This window comes from Coregonus clupeaformis, chromosome 8 (genome assembly GCF_020615455.1).
Source record: "Coregonus clupeaformis isolate EN_2021a chromosome 8, ASM2061545v1, whole genome shotgun sequence".
NCBI classification, from domain to species: Eukaryota; Metazoa; Chordata; class Actinopteri; order Salmoniformes; family Salmonidae; genus Coregonus; species Coregonus clupeaformis.
This window is the reverse complement of record NC_059199.1, coordinates 33,305,056-33,326,698: the sequence shown is the minus strand read 5'-3', so window position 1 is coordinate 33,326,698 and position 21,643 is coordinate 33,305,056. Positions and strand designations below refer to the sequence as shown.

At 44.8% G+C, this 21,643-nt stretch overlaps 2 protein-coding genes across 5 annotated transcripts; one reads left to right on the top strand and one right to left on the bottom strand.

Annotated features, from left to right (window-relative positions):
- Window positions 1-1,180: 1,180 nt before the first annotated feature.
- On the bottom strand, window positions 1,181-6,788 carry LOC121571775 (chromatin target of PRMT1 protein). 3 transcript variants are annotated; one of them, XM_041883450.2, is made up of 6 exons: window positions 6,403-6,788; window positions 5,667-5,750; window positions 4,414-4,564; window positions 3,810-3,993; window positions 2,703-2,852; window positions 1,181-2,559 (listed from the first exon to the last, which is right to left on the bottom strand). In XM_041883450.2, the coding sequence occupies exons 2-6, from the start codon at window positions 5,729-5,731 to the stop codon at window positions 2,342-2,344; spliced, it is 768 nt and encodes a 255-aa protein (XP_041739384.2). In that variant the 5' UTR covers window positions 5,732-5,750; window positions 6,403-6,788; the 3' UTR covers window positions 1,181-2,341. The 3 variants fall into 3 exon arrangements, with proteins under 3 accessions (XP_041739384.2, XP_041739385.2, XP_041739386.2); XM_041883451.2 differs by lacking the exon at window positions 6,403-6,788 and having other exon boundaries at window positions 4,919-5,750; XM_041883452.2 differs by lacking the exon at window positions 6,403-6,788 and having other exon boundaries at window positions 5,376-5,750.
- Window positions 5,797-20,049, top strand: LOC121571776 (SNARE-associated protein Snapin). Of its 2 annotated transcripts, none has more exons than XM_041883454.2 (5): window positions 5,797-5,872; window positions 6,813-6,936; window positions 16,378-16,424; window positions 16,867-16,985; window positions 18,860-20,049. In XM_041883454.2, the coding sequence occupies exons 2-5, from the start codon at window positions 6,821-6,823 to the stop codon at window positions 18,965-18,967; spliced, it is 390 nt and encodes a 129-aa protein (XP_041739388.1). In that variant the 5' UTR covers window positions 5,797-5,872; window positions 6,813-6,820; the 3' UTR covers window positions 18,968-20,049. The 2 variants fall into 2 exon arrangements, with proteins under 2 accessions (XP_041739388.1, XP_041739387.1); XM_041883453.2 differs by lacking the exon at window positions 5,797-5,872 and adding an exon at window positions 6,044-6,188.
- Window positions 20,050-21,643: the final 1,594 nt, after the last annotated feature.

Below are 21,643 nucleotides of genomic sequence, written 5' to 3'. Positions count from 1 at the left end.
AATTGGTGGCTGACTAAATGCTTTTTTCCCCCACTGTATATGGCGTCGTGCGGGCGAGCGGTTTGCTGATGTCAACGTTGTGAACAGAGCGCCCCATGGTGGCGGTGGGGTTATGGTATGGGCAGGCATAAGCTACAGACAACAAACACAATTGCATTTTATCGATAGCAATTTGAATGCACAGAGATACCGTGACGAGATCCTGAGGCCCATTGTCATGCCATTCATCTGCCGCCATCACCCCATGTTTCAGTATGATAATGCACGGCCCCATGTCGCAAGCATCTGTACACAATTCCTGGGAGCTGAAAATGTCCCAGTCCTTCCATGGCCTGCATACTCACCAGACATGTCACCCATTGAGCATGTTTAGGATGCTCTGGATAGACATGTATGACAGCGTGTTGCAGTTCCCGCCAATATCCAGCAACTTCACACAGCCATTGAAGAGGAGTGGGACAACATTCCACACGCTGCATGAGGCAAATGGTCACACCAGATACTGACTGGTTTTCATGCCCCTACCAGTTTTTTTTTTTTTTTTTAAGTATCTGTGACCAATAGATGCATATCTGTATTCTCAGTCATGTGAAATCCATAGATTAGGGCCTAATGAATTTATTGCAATTCACTGATTTTATTATATGAACTGTAACTCAATAAAATCTTTGAAATTGTTGCATGTTGCATTTATATTTTTGTTCAGTATACATAGGAATTGCTGTGTGATTAAGCTATGAGTTGAGCCATTTGAATTACACAAGTGAATAGGGACTGTGTTCATCAAGAACACAAAAAAATGCTAATCTCAACTATAATGCAATGTTGTACTATAGTGATTACAATTGCTACAGCTATAGAGAAAATTATGGTAAAGTTTTACCAACATATCAAACAGACATTGATAGATCATAAGTAGAATTAACTTGTACTTATGTCCTCTACAAATAATTGTGTCTGTTTGTGGGCCGCCTGTCAGCTTGCATGATTCTTGCCATTCTCCTTCGACCTCTTTCAGCAACAAGCATTCTCGGTAAACCCTAGACACTGTCGTGCGTGCCAAGCTCGCTGTAGGAGCGATCCATTTTCGTGAAGGGGGGGTGAGCGTATATGGTGTATTAGTCTTGGGAAAATAAATGATGGAACCAATACTCATACATCAACAACTACTATGTTAAGATAAGATGACAATATAACGTTTATTCTCTATTCTATGACATTAACCAGGTAGAAGGAGAGGGAATTACATAGCAATTGGAGTTTAGATAGTTTCATCCAGATGGACACAATCTGAAAACATTTTCACTCACTTCATTGGAGTGTTGTGTACAACAACCACAGTTTTTTAAAGACCATTTCAAATAAATACAATTGACACCAGGAGGGAAGACCACTCGCACACATTTGCAACTTGATGGAAATATTTTGCACCTCCTTGTGTAGTTGCTTATTTGGTATGTCTAGCATCTATAAATGCTGTTAGGGGAGTTTCAACTGAAGACATCAACATACTTCAATTCTCCAGAAGCAAAGCTTAATTTAATGATTTCTCTAGAATTCCCCTGGTCATTTTCTTTAAAAAAATTTTTTTACCCGAGAGTCAAGTCGTTGTACACTACTGCTAAAACAATAAAAGGAGAATCCATTACTAAATACAAATCCTAACAAAAACATGGTAGTAAAAAATAGGATTACAAAATATGAGAAGTGGATGCTAGTTGGACATGATTATGGCGCATGGTTCATTCCCTAAAAACGAAGCACTTTTAACCATATGGATATAGATGCAAAGTTCGGTAATAGTCGAATTCAGTTTCAAAACAGATTCTGCCGGGAGAGATTCTGGTCCAAAATGCAGGCCTTTCAGGAGCATTGATAACATTGGTTATTCAAGTCTCTAGTGTAGTCAGTGTCGTCCATTCAAGTTTTAAAGATATTTGCGTACTTCATGCACACTTGCACATACAGGAAAAGGGTTTAAAATTGCAGGTGTGTCTACTTTGCATTGATACTGAGAATGGTCAAATCCAGATTCAGGGAAACAGTCCTTTACAAACAGTTCTCTTCATAGGCCCACAATTTTAGAATGAGTGTGTTTGTATGCATGTGTGTCAGTGAGTGTGCAAGTTTCATATTTAAGCCTGAGGTTGTGATCACATCAACAATTTTAGACATGTAGTGTGAGACAGTGCACTCCGAGTCTACGTATGTGCGTTTATCATTACGTTTGTGTGGCGTAATAGCACTATACAAGCTTCTCTCCGTGTCATCATGTTATCAGTACTCTCTCAGTATGGGCCTGTTGAAGGAGTCCCTGCTCTCTTGTGGTGGAGGTCCTGGTTCACTCCATGCCCTCTGGGTCAGCCTGGGCCATGTACGCGTCCAGCTCAGCGTCCAGGTTGCCCTTGGTCTTGGACATGTAGGCGTCAAGCTGGTTGTCCAGCTGCTCGCGGGTCATCCCTGGGCCACCCCCTCTACCCCGGCCTCCTCTTCCACCCCCACGACCGCGGCCAACACCCCTGCCGGCGAAGCCACCGCGCCCTAGCAGACCGCCTCGTCCTGCAGGGAGGGAGATGGTGGTCAACAACGCATTCACAAAAAGGTTGCTGCACAAGTGTTCATGTAAACAAGAAACTTGAGGTAGATTGTGACGTGTCAATATACAGATTAAATTAATCCCAACTCAAAATCCAGTTCCATACCCCTGGCTCCCACTCCTCTTCCAGCTCCTCTGCCGAAGGCACCTCCACGACCAGCAACCCCTCCTCTCTGACGCATCCCCCTACGGTGGGCCACCCGGCCTGGACCCCCTCTGCCACGCATCTGGCCCATGCCTGGGGCAAGGCGATTCCCTATCAGGACACAGGATGAAATAAAGGAGCAGTTAACTAGTGACTTAGTTGAAGGTTGATAGTTCAATTCCTAAATGTTAACTTATCACATTTCAGTTTAAGAACAAAGTTGTCAAGTGAATACAAAAACATTTTACAAGCCTATCACTCACCCACATCTCCGCCACCAACACACCTAACTATAGCAGCTAAAGTATTCAAATTCTATGAGGGGGGGGGAAAAATGTGGTTACACATCTGTACTCCATCTTGTTTTACGTTAGCCTTGACAGACAGGTTTGAGGTGTTTGCTGGGTGGCTTGCCCATGTATTCTCTCGAATCACATTCTAAACCTTGATAAATTAAAGCCAAGTGTAGACATCAGGATTATTTAAATTAATTTCATGTGAAGTATTACCGTAATAAATAAAAAAAACTGCAGTCTAAAATCCAATCCCCTCCACCAGGAGTGTGTAGAAATGGGTGTGCGGTGACAGTGCGTGGATAAGTAGGGACAGTGCAGCTGTTAGATCCGTCACCACATGTTCAGAAGCACAACAGTTGCCAAGATGCCGGGCCAATCAGGACAGCAGGGGGTTTATGGAGAGTGGAGTTACATGATGATTGACAGCCACATTCCCTCAGGTTGAGGGGATGGATACTAAACCAGGGGGTGAAGCCATACTCTGATTGACAGCTCCACCTGGACTGACAGCTGGGGTATTCAATTCAACTCAGCAGGGGTCATTTGCTCACCCCTTAAAATAACAAAGTTTGCCTTTCCCCATATGCAAAAAAGTATGAGGCCTACAAAAGCTGTGAAAAGTATATTCCAGCCACAGAGTAGAACATTTCAGACAAATCATAAAATCTTGCCGTATGTCTATTAACAATTTATGAAGCCAACATTGTCAGGACTAACATAGTAGCAAAATATCAATCCAAGTGGACTTTGCTGTGTGGTACCAAATGCTCACCTCTCAGAGCCATAGCTCCCCTCAGGGCTCCTCCTCTGCCGCGGCCTCGCAGACCTCCTCTGGTCATCCCCCGCATCCCTCCAACGGAAAATCCCCGGCCTCCAGTGGCCCCCCGCATTAAAGCCCCGATGGGCCGGCCCAGCCTGGCCTGGATGTTGCTCTTCCCCAGGCGCTGCTTCAGGCTCTGGCAGGGTTAGGTGGAAGGTTGATACCAAGTGGCATGAATAGGGAGGTGGTGAGGCACTTATGTGATCTGTATATTAACCTTTGCTCCATGGTCCCATCTCTTACTACGTCTCCGTCAAGCATTTCAAGTTCCTAATATCTAGTGATTTCAAGTGTATAGACTTTTTTCCCATTCCCCATCTTACACTTTTGTAGAACATGTCCTGTTTCCGGTGTCCCATTCCTCTCTCCTTCTCACCCATTTACAGGGCTTCTCCCCATTTGTCTCTTTCTCAATTAATCTTTCCTCGATTCCTCCTCAAAATGCATTGGAGAATAAGGTCAGAGGGAACGGACTTGGACCGTCTCCGCCAATACTGTTGATAAGTAAATTGAGGAATTGAAGAAAGACCAAATGACATGGAGCACCTTGTCTCACCTGCTTGTGGTGCAGAGCGGCCTGCACAGAGGGCCTGTTCTCCATCTGCTGGGCGAGGCGGCGGTTGCGGGCACTGGCCATGTGTTGCTGCTGCATGGTGGCTCGCACACTCACCGCTGTCGGCGCCTTGTTCTTCAGCATGGTAGTGAAGCTTTGGAGGGGAGGGGGAGCGGGACATAAGGGGGAAGAGGAGGGAAAGAGGATACGGAGGGGGAGGGAGGGTTCCAAATCAAGTCATTTCTCATACCAAGGACACAGCCACAGGAGCTGTGGTGTGTGTTATGAATGCCCCACTTGTTGGCACCTCACTCTCTTTGTTTCTCTCTCTCATTGTTAAGTATTTGACAACCCAAAATGTCTTTTGGAAGCAATTCAGCACATTTTATGTTAAGGTAAAACAAAGTAGAAAGATGGATAGAAAAGCAGTAGAAGAAACACTGGAACAGATGGAGAAAATGAGAGAAAGGAAAGTGGATGACAAGAGAGGAGAGTGACTGCCACTTACAGGCCTCCCGCCACCTTGTTTTGACGTCATCCGCCTGCGAAAAAGGCCTGCCGGAGGTTGGAGGCCCAGGACTGGAGGGGTATCTGGCAACCCAGCCACTTACAGCCCGGACCGTGCCTTGTGCTCACACCACACATGTGAGAATAGCAAGGGAAGGGGGGGGGGGGTCACGTCCGGGCTAGGACTGGGCACCTAGTCTTACAGAAAGACATCAGAGCACAGAGAACCGAAAATTAAAGTGATAGCAAAGAAGAGAGGAAGAGGAGACAAATGGCTAAACAAACAGTAATTTAGTTGAGAGAGAGTTATGTGTGTAGAGAGAGGGTGGGAGAGGAGCGGTTTGGTCTCTCCTCTCCCATTCGTACACTATATTTTGGGCTGTGTGACACACAGAGAGGAGGAGTGCCGGGGCATATCAGGAGTGCGGCCTGTGCCCATTCTAGGACAGTCGCCTTACCAAGCATCACCGTTACCCTCTCTCCTTGGGTCTAAGTGTGCGCTGCTCACACAAAAGGTTGGCCAGGAGCACAACGTTTGCACTCTGTTCGTCAAACTTTTTGTCAGCAAATGCTGAATACGGCATGCATTTTGAGTGAGCGGCGCACACGTCGGCCCCGAGCAGTCTAGCGTCCATGTCTGGGCAGGTCCCCAACAGTGGCCTTCCGTAGTAGAGCACACTAGGGCCGTCTGTACCACTGTTTCGCCCTTCGCCTCGCTTAGTGCTGTCAGGGTGCGTAGTGCGTCTCACCGCTCATTCAGGGACTGCTTGGTGGTGCTTTTCAACACAACTTTTTGGGAGGAGGGAGCACTCATTTTGACTTCACTGGAACTCCTTGGAACAAGCAACAGACAAGAGAGGGAGAGATAGGTCAAATTGGGAGGTGTAAGGGAAGGTTAGAAAAACTATTTCACGAGCAAGGAGATGGAAATACACCCGTGTTGGCCATTTCATCTGTGCGTAACTAACTACTTTTATAATAATACATTATATTTAGCTGGCAAAATGGCCAGCTTAGTTAGTAGATAGCTAGCGTTTGGCTAGTTGTGGTATACAACTAGTTAGTTAGCATTAGCAAACTATTGGATGCATAATTTGAAGAAAATACACAAATGGGCCACGCCACGGGCTCGAAATAAACCTATCGTGGACACTGCAGGCACAACATACACGTCAAGTTATTAAGAAAGCAAATTACACCCGATGAGTCGACTTCAATGCTTTTGAATGATAAACGAGAGACGGAACAACTACGAAAACTAACTAGTCACGGTAGTTAATTCACGTTATCTAGCTAAGTAGTCTGTGAGCAACAACAACAAAAAAGTAACCTGCAGTGTGAGCTAACGTTGGGCTGGCGTCCCTATCGAGCCTGAACATTATTAGTCAACGTAGATAACGTTAGCTAGCTAACTAGCTATAAACTATTTTAAAAGTAAACATTGTCTGAAACAAGTTCAGTAGACGATTATTGGTAGAAACTTACTTTGATCGTTGCTTGTTATGCCAATGCTCGTGTATCACTTGGCTGGCTAGCAAGCTAACTACTAGCTGCGCTAGTTATCTTCGTTAACTTGAGCGATGAACCAGTTACGAGTTAGCTAGCAGCTTAACTATTTGCAACCAACAGATCTGGATCCACTTCTTACTTTATATTTTCTTTCGGATACTATTAAAATACGAACTATACTAGCTAGCTATAATGATTAAAACAGTATTTGCTAAAAAAAAAAAATATATAAAAACTGAAGACAGTCTGTTATCCCTCTCTCTCCCTTCCTTACAAAATGGTTCTAACTGACGCAAAATGAGGGAAATGGAGAGGTTTTATTGCTACGTCACAGAGTTACTTCCTGGAGTGGTTTACGTTTGTTGTTGTTGTCACTTCTGTTTCAGGAAGAGAAATGGCTGCCCTAGCTGTGGTGGAGACACCGTCCGGGAAAGATGCAATTGCAGAAGGACTGCTTGACCTCTTGAAACCAGCTGTCCAGCAGCTTGATCTTCATGTACACTCAGTGAGGTGGGTAGCAAGATATGTGCTTCGACTTCAAATGTGCTTGCTAGATACTGCTCCCATTCACAGCTAGCTAGCTTGCTATCACATATGATGTGTTCAAGACAACTGAGAACTCCGAAAAAAAAAACATGACGTCAGTGATCTTTAGGGTTTAAAGTCCGTGTTCTAGAAAGAGGCCCGAGTTCCCAGTTGTTTTGAAAGCTAACCACATCGTCATGACAGTCCCTCCTCCCTCTTCGTCCTAGTAATGCCGCGTTCACATGCTAGTCGGAACAAGAAAGCTGGGAAATGTCCGACTTGCTAACTGGTTGAACGCAGCACGTGTAGAGAAATAGTAATGGCGTCTTTTTGTAGGCACTAACTCCGGCATGTTTTGTTGGACAAAGCCTATGGAGAAAATGAATGGCGTTTTTGGATAAACGCCGAAAATAAGGTCTGTGGTAAAACGGCTTACAAGATCTTATACGTTTGGTTCTATTAGTCTATTATAATCTTCAACAGCTAACGTCACTTTTTGTGAATTTAAAAATGTATGTTATAAAAAAAAAACACATTCAGCACATAAAGGCTTCATAATTCATAAAGGTCATGCTAACTGACTGCTATCTCATAGAACAAAATGCATTTATTCCAAAACCCTATTCTTTCCCCATTAATTGTTCCCATAGGGATGGCTGAATGAACCAGAGGTAACTCTTTCCAGGTTTTAGGACTACAAGCTAGCGAGCTCCATAACTACAACCAGTTAGCAAGTCTGAAATTTCAGAGTTTCCTAGTTCCGACTAGCACGTGAATGCAGCGTTGGTTATTAGGGACAGAGATTCCCTAAAAACATGCCACCTCGATACAGTTTCAAGTTTTATTAGTTGTATGTACATGGTATACACCGGCCAACAAAATGCTTATGTGACCCCTCTTTCTTCAGGCAGCATTGTTATGACTTTAACTAGGCAAGTACTGATAGAGAGAGAAGACCTGGGTTCTATCAGGGTGGGCATGTGTGTGTATGTGTGTATATATATATATATATATTAGTACCAGTCAAAAGTTTGGACACACCTACTCATTCAAGGGTTTTTCTTTATTTTTTACTATTTTCTACATTGTAGAATAATAGTGAAGACATCAAAACTATGAAATAACACATGGAATCATGTAGTAAACAAAAAAGTGTTAAACAAATCAAAATATATTTTATATTTGAGGTTCTTCAAAGTAGCCACCCTTTGCCTTGATGACAGCTTTGCACACTCTTGGCATTCTCTCAACCATCTTCATGAGGTAGTCACCTGGAATATGTTTCAATTAACAGGTGTGCCTTGTTAAAAGTTAATTTGTGGAATTTCTTTCCTTTTTAATGCGTTTGAGCCATTCAGTTGTGTTGTGACAAGGTAGGGGGGGTATACTCAGAACAGCGCCGGAAGAAGATGGCTGCCGTTTTACAGCCCTCTAACCAATTGTACTATTATGTGTGTTTTTCCGCGTTATTTGTAATTTATTTTGTACATAATGTTTCTGCCATCGTCTCTTATAACCAAAGAGAGCTTCTGGATATCAGGACAGCGATTACTCACCTCGCGTTGGACGAACACTTTTTCTTCAACGAGGCGTTCGCGAAGGATATTCTACAGACTCCCGACAAGGCCCAGATCCCCGTCATTCGCGTGAGGAAGAGACGGAGATATCGTGGACGTAGGTCGGGGTGCCTTGTAAGGATCCGACGGCGAACGAGTAAACTGCCTCTCCCATCAATCCTATTAGCCAACGTTCAAGCTTTGGAGAATAAAATGGACGATTTAAGATTACGGTTATCCTACCAACGGGACATTAAAAACTGTAATATCTTATGTTTCACGGAGTCGTGGCTGAACGAGCGACAATGATAACATTCAGCTAGCAGGCTATACGCTACATCGGCAGGACAGAACGGCAGACTCGGGTAAGACGAGGGGTGGCGGTCTCTGTATATTTGTAAACAACAGCTGGTGCACCAAATCAAATACTAAGGAAGTCTCAAGGTTTTGCTCGCCTGAGGTAGAGTATCTTATGATAAGCTGCAGACCACACTATTTACCAAGAGAGTTTTCATCTATATTTTTCATAGCTGTCTATTTACCACCACAAACCAATGCTGGCATTAAGATTGCACTGAATGAGTTGTACAAGGCCATTAATCAACAGGAAAACGCTCATCCAGATGCAGCGCTCCTAGTAGCAGGGGACTTTAATGCAGGGAAACTTAAATCCGTTCTACCTAATTTCTACCAGCATGTTAAATGTGCAACCAGAGGGGAAAAAACTCTAGACCACCTTTACTCCACACACAGAGACGCATACAAAGCTCTCCCTCGCCCTCCATTTGGCAAATCTGACCATAACTCTATCCTCCTGATTCCTGCTTATAAGCAAAAACTGAAGCAGGAAGCACCAGTGATTCGGCTAATAAAAAAGTGGTCAGATGACGCAGATGCTAAGCTACAGGACTGTTTTGCTAGCACAGACTGGAACATGTTCCGGGATTCTTCAGACAGCATTGAGGAGTACACCACATCAGTCACTGGCTTCATCAATAAGTGCATCGATGATGTCGTCCCCCACAGTGACCGTACGTACATACCCCAACCAGAAGCCATGGATTACAGGAAACATCCGCACTGAGCTAAAGGGTAGAGCTGCCGCTTTCAAGGAACGGGACTCTAACCCGGACGCTTATAAGAAATCCCGCTATGACCTCCGACGAACCATCAAACAGGCAAAGAGTCAATACAGGTCTAAGATTGAATCATACTACACTGGCTCTGACGCTCGTCGGATGTGGCAGGGCTTGAAAACTATTACAGACTACAAAGGGAAGCACAGCCGCGAGCTGCCCAGTGACACAAGCCTACCAGACGAGCTAAACCACTTCTATGCTCGCTCGAGGCAAGCAACACTGAAGCATGCATGAGAGCACCAGCTGTTCCGGACGACTATGTGATCACGCTCTCCGTAGCCGATGTGAGTAAGACTTTTAAGCAGGTCAACATTCACAAGGCCGCAGGGCCAGACGGATTACCAGGACGTGTACTCCGAGCATGTGCTGACCAACTGGCAAGTGTCTTCACTGACATTTTCAACATGTCCCTGACTGAGTCTGTAATACCAACATGTTTCAAGCAGACCACCATAGTCCCCGTGCCCAAGAACTCTAAGATAACCTGCCTAAATGACTACCGACCCGTGGCACTGACGTCTGTAGCCATGAAGTGCTTTGAAAGACTGGTCATGGCTCACATCAACAGCATAATCCCAGAAACCCTAGACCCACTCCAATTTGCATACCGCCCCAACAGATCCACAGATGATGCAATCTCTATCGCACTCCACACTGCCCTTTCCCACCTGGACAAGAGGAACACCTACGTGAGAATGCTATTCATTGACTACAGCTCAGCATTCAACACCATAGTGCCCTCAAAGCTCATCACTAAGCTAAGGATCCTGGGACTAAACACCTCCCTCTGCAACTGGATCCTGGACTTCCTGACGGGCCGCCCCCAGGTGGTAAGGGTAGGTAACAACACATCTGCCACACTGATCCTCAACACGGGGGCCCCTCAGGGGTGCGTGCTCAGTCCCCTCCTGTACTCTCTGTTCACCCATGACTGCATGGCCAGGCACGACTCCAACACCATCATTAAGTTTGCCGACGACACAACAGTGGTAGGCCTGATCACCGACAACGATGAGACAGCCTATAGGGAGGAGGTCAGAGATCTGGCCGTGTGGTGCCAGGACAACAACCTCTCCCTCAACGTGACCAAGACAAAGGAGATGATTGTGGACTACAGGAAAAAAAAGAGGACTGAGCACGCCCCCATTCTCATCGACGGGGCTGTAGTGGAACAGGTTGAGAGCTTCAAGTTCCTTGGTGTCCACATCACCAACTAACTATCATGGTCCAAACACACCAAGACAGTCGTGAAGAGGGCACGACAAAGCCTATTCCCCCTCAGGAGACTAAAAAGATTTGGCATGGGTCCTCAGATCCTCAAAAAATTCTACAGCTGCACCATCGAGAGCATCCTGACTGGTTGCATCACCGCCTGGTATGGCAACTGCTTGGCCTCTGACCGCAAGGCACTACAGAGGGTAGTGCGTACGGCCCAGTACATCACAGGGGCAAAGCTCCCTGCCATCCAGGACCTCTATACCAGGCGGTGTCAGAGGAAGGCCCTCAAAATTGTCAAAGACTCCAGTCACCCTAGTCATAGACTGTTCTCTCTGCTACCGCACGGCAAGCGGTACCGGAGTGCCAAGTCTAGGTCCAAAAGACTTCTCAACAGCTTCTACCCCCAAGCCATAAGACTCCTGAACAGCTAATCATGGCTACCCGGACTATTTGCACTGCCCCCCCACCCCATACTTTTTACGCTGCTGCTACTCTAAGTATTTATGCATAGTCACTTTAACTCTACCCACATGTACATATTACCTCAACTACCTCAACTAGCCGGTGCCCCCGCACATTGACTATGCAACGGTACCCCCCTGTATATATAGCCTCCCTACTGTCACTTTATTCTATTGTATATATAGCCTCCCTACTGTCACTTTATTTTTACTTCTGCTCTTTTTTTCTCAACACTTTTTTGTTGTTGTTTTATTCTTACTTTTTTTGTTTAAAATAAATGCACTGTTGGTTAAGGGCTGTAAGTAAGCATTTCACTGTAATGTCTGCACCTGTTGTATTCGGCGCATGTGACCAATAAAATTTGATTTGATTTGATTTTGATACAGAATATAGCCCTATTTGGTAAAAGACCAAGTCCATATTATGGCAAGAACAGCTCAAATAAGCAAAGAGAAACAACAGTCCATCATTACTTTAAGACATGAAGGTCAGTCAATACGGAAATTTCAAGGACTTTGAAAGTTTCTTCAAGTGCAGTCGCAAAAACCATCAAGCGCTATGATGAAACTGGCTCTCATGAGGACCACCACAGGTAAGGAAGACCCTGAGTTACCTCTGCTGCAGAGGATAAGTTCATTAGAGTTAACTGCACCTCAGATTGCAGCCCAAATAAATGTTCCACAGAGTTCAAGTAACAGACACATCTCAACATCAACTGTTCAGAGGAGACTGCGTGAATCAGGCCTTCATGGTCGAATTGCTGCAAAGAAACCACTACTAAAGGACACCAATAAGAAGAAGAGATTTTCTTGGGCCAAGAAACACGAGCAATGGACATTACACCGGTGGAAATCTGTCTTTTGGTCTGATGAGTCCAAATGTTAGATTTTTGGTTCCAACCGCCGTGTCTTTGTGAGACGCAGAGTAGGTGAACGGATGATCTCTGCATGTGTGGTTCCCACCGTGAAGTGTGGAGGAGGAGGTGTGATGGTGTGGGGGTGCTTTGCTGGTGACACTGTCTGTGATTTATTTAGAATTCAATGCACACTTAACCAGCATGGCAACCACAGCATTCTGCAGCGATATGCCATCCCATCTGGTTACAGGGATACGATATACCATAAGACTGTATATGTACCATGTATAGAATAATGCTGTGCCTCCACCTAATAAGCATAAAGATGTGAAAGGTTATAACTAGCTAATTAGGAAACTATATGATACACCCACACAGTGGCAAACACAATTACCTTTTTCCTCCACGTTAGTGGAAATTATTAAAACTAAAGATAATGGTCAAAAATAGATTAGAATGTAAAAGTAAACAAAATTAAGACACAGCAATTATCACAAAGAACAATGAGCCACGGAGTACCACAGAATAATACTGGACCTAATAAAAGCTAGTTCGAAACTAGTACCAGAATATATACCTAAAAGCCGGTAGATAGTAAAGTAAAAACAATACTAACGTTTTACAAACAATAAAAACCTTGGGGTGCCCCAAAAATAATATTAAGAAGTTCGGCCCTTGTCCTTGGACACGGAGAGGTTAAACATTTAAAATTACCACCCATCCAGTGAAGAGAGGGGAACCGGACAGAGGGAGCGTAGGTAGCCAGCATCCGTCAACGAGAGGGCCAAGCCCAGCACAGGATTTAACAGGTGAAAGAAACAACCAGGGAGCTCCATCGGTGCCGAGAGATAACTTGCACAACAACTGCAGGTAGCCGGTGATGATGTAGTGGTAGGATCTCTAGCTAGCTGCTTAGGTAGCTGTACCGGCTAGCTTGGCTAGCCAGCAGGTCGTTCGACTGTCCCTCGAGGATGATGACCAATCCGGTGAACCACAAAATTAAACAAGAATAGTGAGTGAAAAGGAGCTGGCTACACTCATACTGCCCCTGACTATTAAACAAAAATCTAATTGAACAATAAACTTGAGTGTCTCAACACTCTAGCGAAATCCGTCGTTGTTCCCCAAGATCACCTCAGTCCAACTCCCGCGTACCCACCCAATTGACTTCACGCCACACCATACGTGGACACGGACAGTTCTGTACGGAGACGCAGGCAGTTCCAGAACACGGACATGAGCATTGCCACACACATAATAAACTAAACCCAGTCTTTACAGGGGCTTACAGTTACTTGCAGGTTCCTTCTCGAAAATGCAACAACAATAAGAAATGATCAAAGATAAGAATACGAACACAAAGGAAATGGCTCAGTAGAATAGAAAAACATTTGAGCATATGTATAATACAGGAAGGCACAATTTATATTCCAAAATTTGGGGAAGTGGGGATTGGGGGACAAGTGTTTAAATTGTGCAGTATTTAGCAATTATAATTACATTTACATTTACGTCATTTAGCAGACGCTCTTATCCAGAGCGACTTACAGTTAGTGAATACATATATATATATATATATATATATATAAATTTCATACTGGCCCCCCGTGGGAATCAAACCCACAACCCTGGCGTTGCAAACGCCATGCTCTATCAACTGAGCTACATCCCTGCCGGCCATTCCCTCCCCTACCCTGGACGACGCTGGGCCAATTGTGCGCCGCCCATGAGTCTCCCGGTCGCGGCCGGCTGCGACAGAGCCTGGATTCGAACCAGGATCTCTAGTGGCACAGCTAGCACTGCGATGCAGTGCCTTAGACCACTGCGCCATAATAATAGTCTGTGTGTGTGTGTGTGTGTGTGTGTGTGTGTGTGCATGATAGAGTGCATGTGTGCTAACGTGCGGAGAATCAGAGCAGGTGGTCAGTCCAGTTCAAGTGTTCAGCAGTCTGATGGCTTGTAGATAGAAACTGTCTCTGAGCCTGTTGGTATCAGACCTCATGTTCCGATACCGTCCGCCCGACAGTAAGGGATTGAACAGCTCGTGGCTGGGGTGTGTGGGGTCCTTGATGATGCTGCAGGCCTTCCTCAGGCCCAGGAGGATGTCCTGGATGGGTGGGAGCACGGTCCCAGTGATGTACTGGGCCGTCTTCACCACCCACTGGAGGGCCTTGCGGTCGTGGAAGGAGCAATTCCTGTACCAGGCCGTGATACAACCGGTCAGGACGCTCTCGATGGTGCACTGGTAGTATTTGGAGAGGACCCGGGGTGGCATGCCGAAAATCTTCAGCCGCCTTAGGAAGTAGAGACGCCGTTGTGCCCTCTTGACAAGAGTGGTGATGTTGTTGGTCCATGTCAAGTCCTCGGTGATGTGGACGCAGAGGAACTGAAAACTACTGACTCTCTACTGCTGTCCCGTTGATGTGGATTGGGGCATGTTCCCTCCTCTTCTTCCTGAAGTCAACAATCAACTCCTTTGTTTTGCTGACGTTGAGGGAGAGGTTGTTGTCCTAGCACCAGAATGCCAGTTCACTTACCTCCTCCCAAAGGCTGACTCGTCCTACAACCGGCCTACAACCGTGGTGTCGTCAGCAGTCGTGGGTGAACATGGAGTACAGCAGAGGGCTGAGGAGACACCCCTGGGTGGCACCTGTGTTAAGAGTCAGTGTGGAGGAGGTGTTGTTGCCAATCCTCACAGCCTGTGGTCTGCCCATCAGGAAGTCCAGGATCCAGTTGCAGAGGGTGGTGTCCAGACCCAGGGCTCTGAGCTTGGTGTCGAGCTTGGAGGGAACAATAGTGTTGAATGCTGAACTGTAGTCACTGAACGGCATTCTCACATAGGTGTTCCTCTTGTCCAGATGTGATACGGCCGTGTGAATAGCGATGGAAATGGCATCTTCCGTGGATCTGTTGAAGCGGTAGGAAAATTGGAGTGGGTCCAGTGTGCCTGGCATGCTGGCCTTGATGTGGGCCATGACCAGCCTCTCGAAGCACTTCATGATGACCGTGGTGAGTGCGACAGGGCGATTTTCATGTAACCTTGTTTTTCTTGGGCACTGGGATGATGGTCTCCTTGAAGCAGGTGGGGACTACAGACAGGGACAGGTTGAAGATGTCTGAGAAGACTCTCGCCAGCTTTTCAGCACACACTCTGAGGAAGCGGCTGGGGATGCCATCTGGGCCGGCGATGCCATCTGGGCCAGCGGCTTTGTGAGTTTTCACTCTTTTGTGAGTTTTCTAGGAGAGCGAAAGCACCTGGTCCTCCGAAGCAGTGAGAGTCTTCCTGAATGGCTCGGTATTGTCTGCCTCAAAGCGAGTATAGAACGTGTTAAGCTCGTCTGGGAGGGAGGCTCCAGTGGGCACTACACAGCTGGATTTGCCTTTGTAGTCCGTGATAGTCTGTAATCCTTGCCACATGTGTTGCGAGTCTGAGTTGTCGAACATATATTGAAGTTTGAGTCTGTGTTGTCTTTTTGCGTCCCTAATGGATTTGCGGAGCTCGTACCTGCTTGCCTTGTACATGTTGTACACCATCGAGTCATCGGGGTTCGTTCTACTAACATTGAATGCTGCAGTACGGGCTCTCAGCATGGTACGGATATCTCCGTTCATCCAGGGTTTTTGGTTGGGGTATGTCCAGATTGTTATTGTGGGTACAACACCATCAACACATTTCCTAATGAAGCCTGTGACTGACGATGTATATTCCTCAACGTTGATGGATGAGTCCTGGGTGGATTATAATATAATAATAATATATTATTGATTAATCTTTGAACATATTCCAACCAGTATACTCAAAACAGTCCTGCAGCATTAAGTCTGCCTCCTGTGTCCAGTGCCTCACTATTCTCTGTGTTGATGGCTCAGCTAAGACTTAGCAGGTTAAGAGAACTTACGCAGCAGGTTAGGATAATTAACGTAGCAGGTTAGGAGAATTAGGCTAAGGTTAGGAAAAGGGTTAGGGTTAGAGAAAATGCTCTCCTAACCTGCCATGAAAAGTCACTTTTTTTAGGGAGGGACATTCTGAATGTCTCCTTTCCTCATTACTTTGTTACTTGCTGTAGCCCAAGTAGGCCTACGCTACAGATGTCAATATAGTCTGCTGTAACCACTCTCTGTCTGTCGTAGTAGTAATGATTGTTACTTTACGATTTTTCTCTATAAATAATGCTATTGTGTTTTCTTGTTATAGGGAAAGCCAGGTGGAACTACGAGAACACATAGACAATCTAGCCACAGGTAAAATTATTTACTTTTACATGCTTATTATGCCCTCCTGGGGGAACAGGGAAGTGGAGGCGTGCCAGGTTAAAGCACTTGACCCTGTGAAAGAAAGCCCATAGCCAAGCCCATGAAAACCACTGTATGAGACAGGCAGACGCTGCTGTGATGTGATCTGTACAACCACAGATTTAGAAGCTCACGTGTAAGGCTTCTACAAGGTCATGTGCTGCCTGGGGGTAATTCAATCGAAAGAGGTATATCCTTTCTTCAGAACCTGTGCTTTTCATGAGATCATAGTTTTGTTTTGCTTTTAATTATATACAGAATCAAACCTACAATTGAAGGCATGAGCGAGAGCTGAATACCTTACCAAAATGGCTGCTGTCTTTTATCCATTTTCTTTATGATTAGCCAAACCATCCTGTCGGTCATCCTCAGCTTATCCATTCATTTTTAGAGTTGTGCAGGATAAATGAACACCAGAAGGTGGTGCTAGACCTGGACCCCTATGTGAAAAAGCTGCTGAATGCGAGACGCAGGGTGGTGCTGGTCAACAACATACTACAGAATGCACAGGTCAGTGACTCAAAGCAAGAGCTTGGATGCTTTCTTTCTTCTTTGCCTGACCTATTTTGTGGGCCTTCTTTTACTCCTGTCCTTTTACCTAACAAATTCATTGTCTTAGTGTACAGTCGTGGTCAAAAGTTTTGAGAATGACACGGATACTAATTTTCAAGTCTGCAGCCTCAGTTTTGATGATGGCAATTTGCATATCCTCCAGAATGTCATGAAGAGTGATCAGATGAATTGCAATTAATTGTCCCTCTTTGCCATGAAAATGAACTTAATCCCCAAAAAACATTTCCACTGCATTTCAGCCCTGCCACAAAAGGACCAGCTGCCATCATGTCAGTGATTCTCTCGTTAACACAGGTGAGAGTTGATGAGGACAAGGCTGGAGATCACTCTGTCATGCTGATTGAGTTAGAATAACAGACTGGAAACTTTAAAAGGAGGGTGGTGCTTAAAATCATTGTTCTTCCTCTGTTAACCATGGTTACCTTCAAGGAAACACGTGCCGTCATCATTGCTTTGCACAAAAAGGGCTTCACAGGCAAGGATATTGTTGCTAGTAAGATTGCACCTAAATCAACCATTTATCGGATCATCAAGAACTTCAAGGAGAGAGGTTCAATTGTTGTGAAGAAGGCGTCAGGGCGCCCAAGAAAGTCCAGCAAGCGCCAGGACCGTCTCCTAAAGTTGATTCAGCTGCGGGATCGGGGCACCACCAGTGCAGAGCTTGCTCGGGAATGGCAGCAGGCAGGTGTGAGTGCATCTGCATGCACAGTGAGGCGAAGACTTTTGGAGGATGGCCTGGTGTCAAGAAGGGCAGCAAAGAAGCCACTTCTCTCCAGGAAAAACATCAGGGACAGACTGATATTCTGCAAAAGGTACAGGGATTGGACTGCTGAGGACTGGGGTAAAGTCATTTTCTCTGATGAATCCCCTTTCCGATTGTTTGGGGCATCCGGAAAACACCTTGTCCGGAGAAGACAAGGTGAGCGCTACCATCAGTCCTGTGTCATGCCAACAGTAAAGCATCCTGAGACCATTCATGTGTGGGGTTGCTTCTCAGCCAAGGGAGTGGGCTCACTCACAATTTTGCCTAAGAACACAGCCATGATTAAAGAATGGTACCAACACATCCTCCGAGAGCAACTTCTCCCAACCATCGAAGAACAGTTTGGTGACGGGACCAATGCCTTCTCTAGCATGATGGAGCACCTTGCCATAAGGCAAAAGTGATAACTAAGTGGCTCAGGGAACAAAACATCTACATTTTGGGTCCATGGCCAGGAAACTCCCCAGACCTTAATCCCATTGAGAACTTGTGGTCAATCCTCAAGAGGCGGGTGGACAAACAAAAACCCACAAATTCTGACAAACTCCAATCATTGATTATGCAAGAATGGGCTGCCATCAGTCAGGATGTGGCCCAGAAGTTAATTGACAGCATGCCAGGGCGGATTGCAGAGGTCTTGAAAAAGAAGGGTCAACACTGCAGATATTGACTCTTTGCATAAACTTAATGTAATTGTCAATAAAAGTCTTTGACACTTATGGAATGCTTGTAATTATACTTCAGTATACCATAGTAACATCTGACAAAAATATCTCATAACACTGAAGCAGCGAACTTTGTGAAGACCAATACTTATGTCATTCTCAACTTTTGACCACGACTGTATATCCCATGTATCTATCTATACATTAAATATGTGGATGAAATTTGTGTTTGTTCAATTCCAATGGGCATGGCAATTCTGCTTTGTCTGGGCATTTTTGAATTCATGCAGCTCTGCTAGCCACTCAGGTGGTATATTATTTCAAGCTACTGACTTTCAACATTCAATGCTCACTTGAATTTCACTCTTTCTCCCTCTCTCTAGGAACGGCTGCGACGGCTCAATCACAACGTCGCCAAGGAGACGGCGCGTCGAAAGACCATGCTGGAGACCTCTGGAGCGTTCACTCCTCGGTCGCCTAGTAAACCATGACCACTGCCCCACTCCTCAGCCTGGAACAAACTGCTTAAAAACAACACAGCTTGTCTGCCTGTGTCCACTGGGGTTGGGTGGTATCCAGATGTTCATACCTTCATACCGGGGTATACGGTATTACCGTCAGTGTGCACAAGGGGCGCTATTTCTTTTCAAAATGTAAAACATGTATATATATATATATTTTGGGGAGGTTGGGGTTCCAACAAATGCTAACAAATTACTAGTGAATTGCTAACAAGCGCAAGCGAACATAAACTAATTGCAAGGACAGACAACCATCTCAAAAGGCTACTCACAGTTTGCTGCACGTACAAAACTAATATTAGACAGCAGAGATCTTGATCCAGTAGGGATTGATTCTCTGCTGTTACCAAGAAGCTTGATCTAGCCATCTTATATTTATAAGCAGTGGCGTAGCAGATGGCATTGAAAATCATACCATCTGTATTTCAAATACAGTATATCGCCCAAGCCTACTCTCCACCCAGGTGGGATGTACCACTGCATCAGTGAGAGTGGGGGGAATTTTCCTTTCCATTCTCACAGTCTAAGGCTATACTCAGTTTACCTGCTGAAACCCCAACCTCACCTCTGCTTTGTGCTATTGTATCAACGTGTACATATCTTGTATAGTCATAAACTACTCATTTACAATAAGCCAAAGGCAATTAGAATCAGGGGTGCTTTGATTCAAAAACGGACACAACTTGATACAATTTTAAGATTGTGCAAGCTAAAATCAGAATTGCAAATATATGTATATATATTTTTGAATGCCATCTGAAGTCATGCTTTTCACCATTGCATATATGTACTGCTTTGCTATGGCCACAAGAGGGCATGGTTCATCCTTAACACATGACACTGTTTGACTAAGGCTTGCCAATCAAAACCTTGTCACACTATTTTCACATAGTTCATGAAAATTAATTAAACAATTCATATAATATGTAAAGACATTGCAACTCAAATAGGATTATGTGTAGAACCATGGGAGGCTGGTTATTTTACATTTTAGTCATTTAGCAGACGCTCTTATCCAGAGCGATTTACAGAGTTCATACATTAAAAAAAAAATCATACTGGTCCCCCGTGGGAAACAAACCCACAACCCTGGCGTTGCAAACGCCATGCTCTACCAACTGAGCTACACGGTTGTCTTCAATTTATGTAAGGAAATATGAGTTTACACGCTGGAGTGCTTTGGGCGTACAGATTTTTACAAACACCTCTCTTTCCAGAATATGTGTATGGATGCCTCTGCATTCCATTCACAGCTATGCCCACAGATATGTAGTTGAGGGAACCGGTTACTCTCTAGGGTGAGGTATTTTTGTCACTGTGGACTCAGTAACTAGACCCGGCAATACAATATAGTGCAGTAAAAAAGATGCAAGGAATTATCGGAAACAGAGCCGTCACTGTTTCACGCTTCTAGCAGCAGCTGATATGCACGGCTGCCTGATATGGTTTGTCAAACCTTTTTTCTAGATATCTAATCAAATAATATTGGTTGCGTACACATATTTTGCAGATGTTGTCGCAGCTGCAGCACAATGCTTATGTTTCTAGCTCCGACAGTGCAGTAATATTTAACAATACAAAACAACATGTTAATGACAACGTCTGTACTTAGTAGGTGCAATTGAATAAAACAGAAGCATCACCATTTTCCGGTCCTCTATATTATGAATTGTGCAAATACTCTGTTAGTGTATATATTTTAGTATAAGGAAACGGTCATAGTACTACTGTCATTATATGGTCGTATGATGTGTGTATAGACAATCAGAGCAAGTCCATAACATGATTTGAGTTCCAGCGGAGTGGTCTGACTACAATGAAATGTGTTATAGTAGCCAAATATTTACTTTGAAGTTTTACGAAAGCAGTTTTCATTGGTTCAAGATGACAGATCAGTAGCACAGTTTAAGATGAATGGTGGCAAGTCAGTATCCTTACTAGCAACTGTTTTCAAGCATTTTAACAGTAAACTTCAAGGACACCTTTAAAAAATGTGATTTTGAGGGATTGCTCTGTAATTCAAATTCTGCTCTGTAATTCTAATCACAATTCTCAACAAACAGCATCTTTCTCACAAACAAAGCCTGTGTGGTATATAAACCTTATGTTTATGTGGATATACTGAACTTAAATAATTGTAATGTGTTTTTATGCCAAGAGAGACAGCGTTGTAGGATACTCAGATCTGACCTACACTCACCAGCCAGTTTATTAGGTACACCACCCCATTCAGGTGAGTCATGTGGCCGTGGCTTGCTATATAAAGCAGGCAGACAGGCATCGAGGCATTCAGTTACTGTTAAATGTAATGTTAGAATGGGCAGAACGAGTGACCTAAGCGACTTGGACCGTGGTATGATCATCGTTGCCTTGCGTGCCGGATCCAGTATCTCAGAAATGGCTGCCCTCCTGGATTTTTCACGCATGACAGTGTCTACGGTTTACTGAGAATGAAGTGACACAAACAAATCTAAGACCGGGCTAGAATTGCTCCTCCTCTCTTTTTAAAAAGTCCTTCACCGGAATACCTTCTTCAGTATTGCCCTCCTGCATAATTGGATTAGAGGTAAAATGCAAGGTATGTCTGCCTCCTATGTCAATACTGAATGTTTTGTAACGAGAGAAGGTAGGTTGAAGGTGACCCCG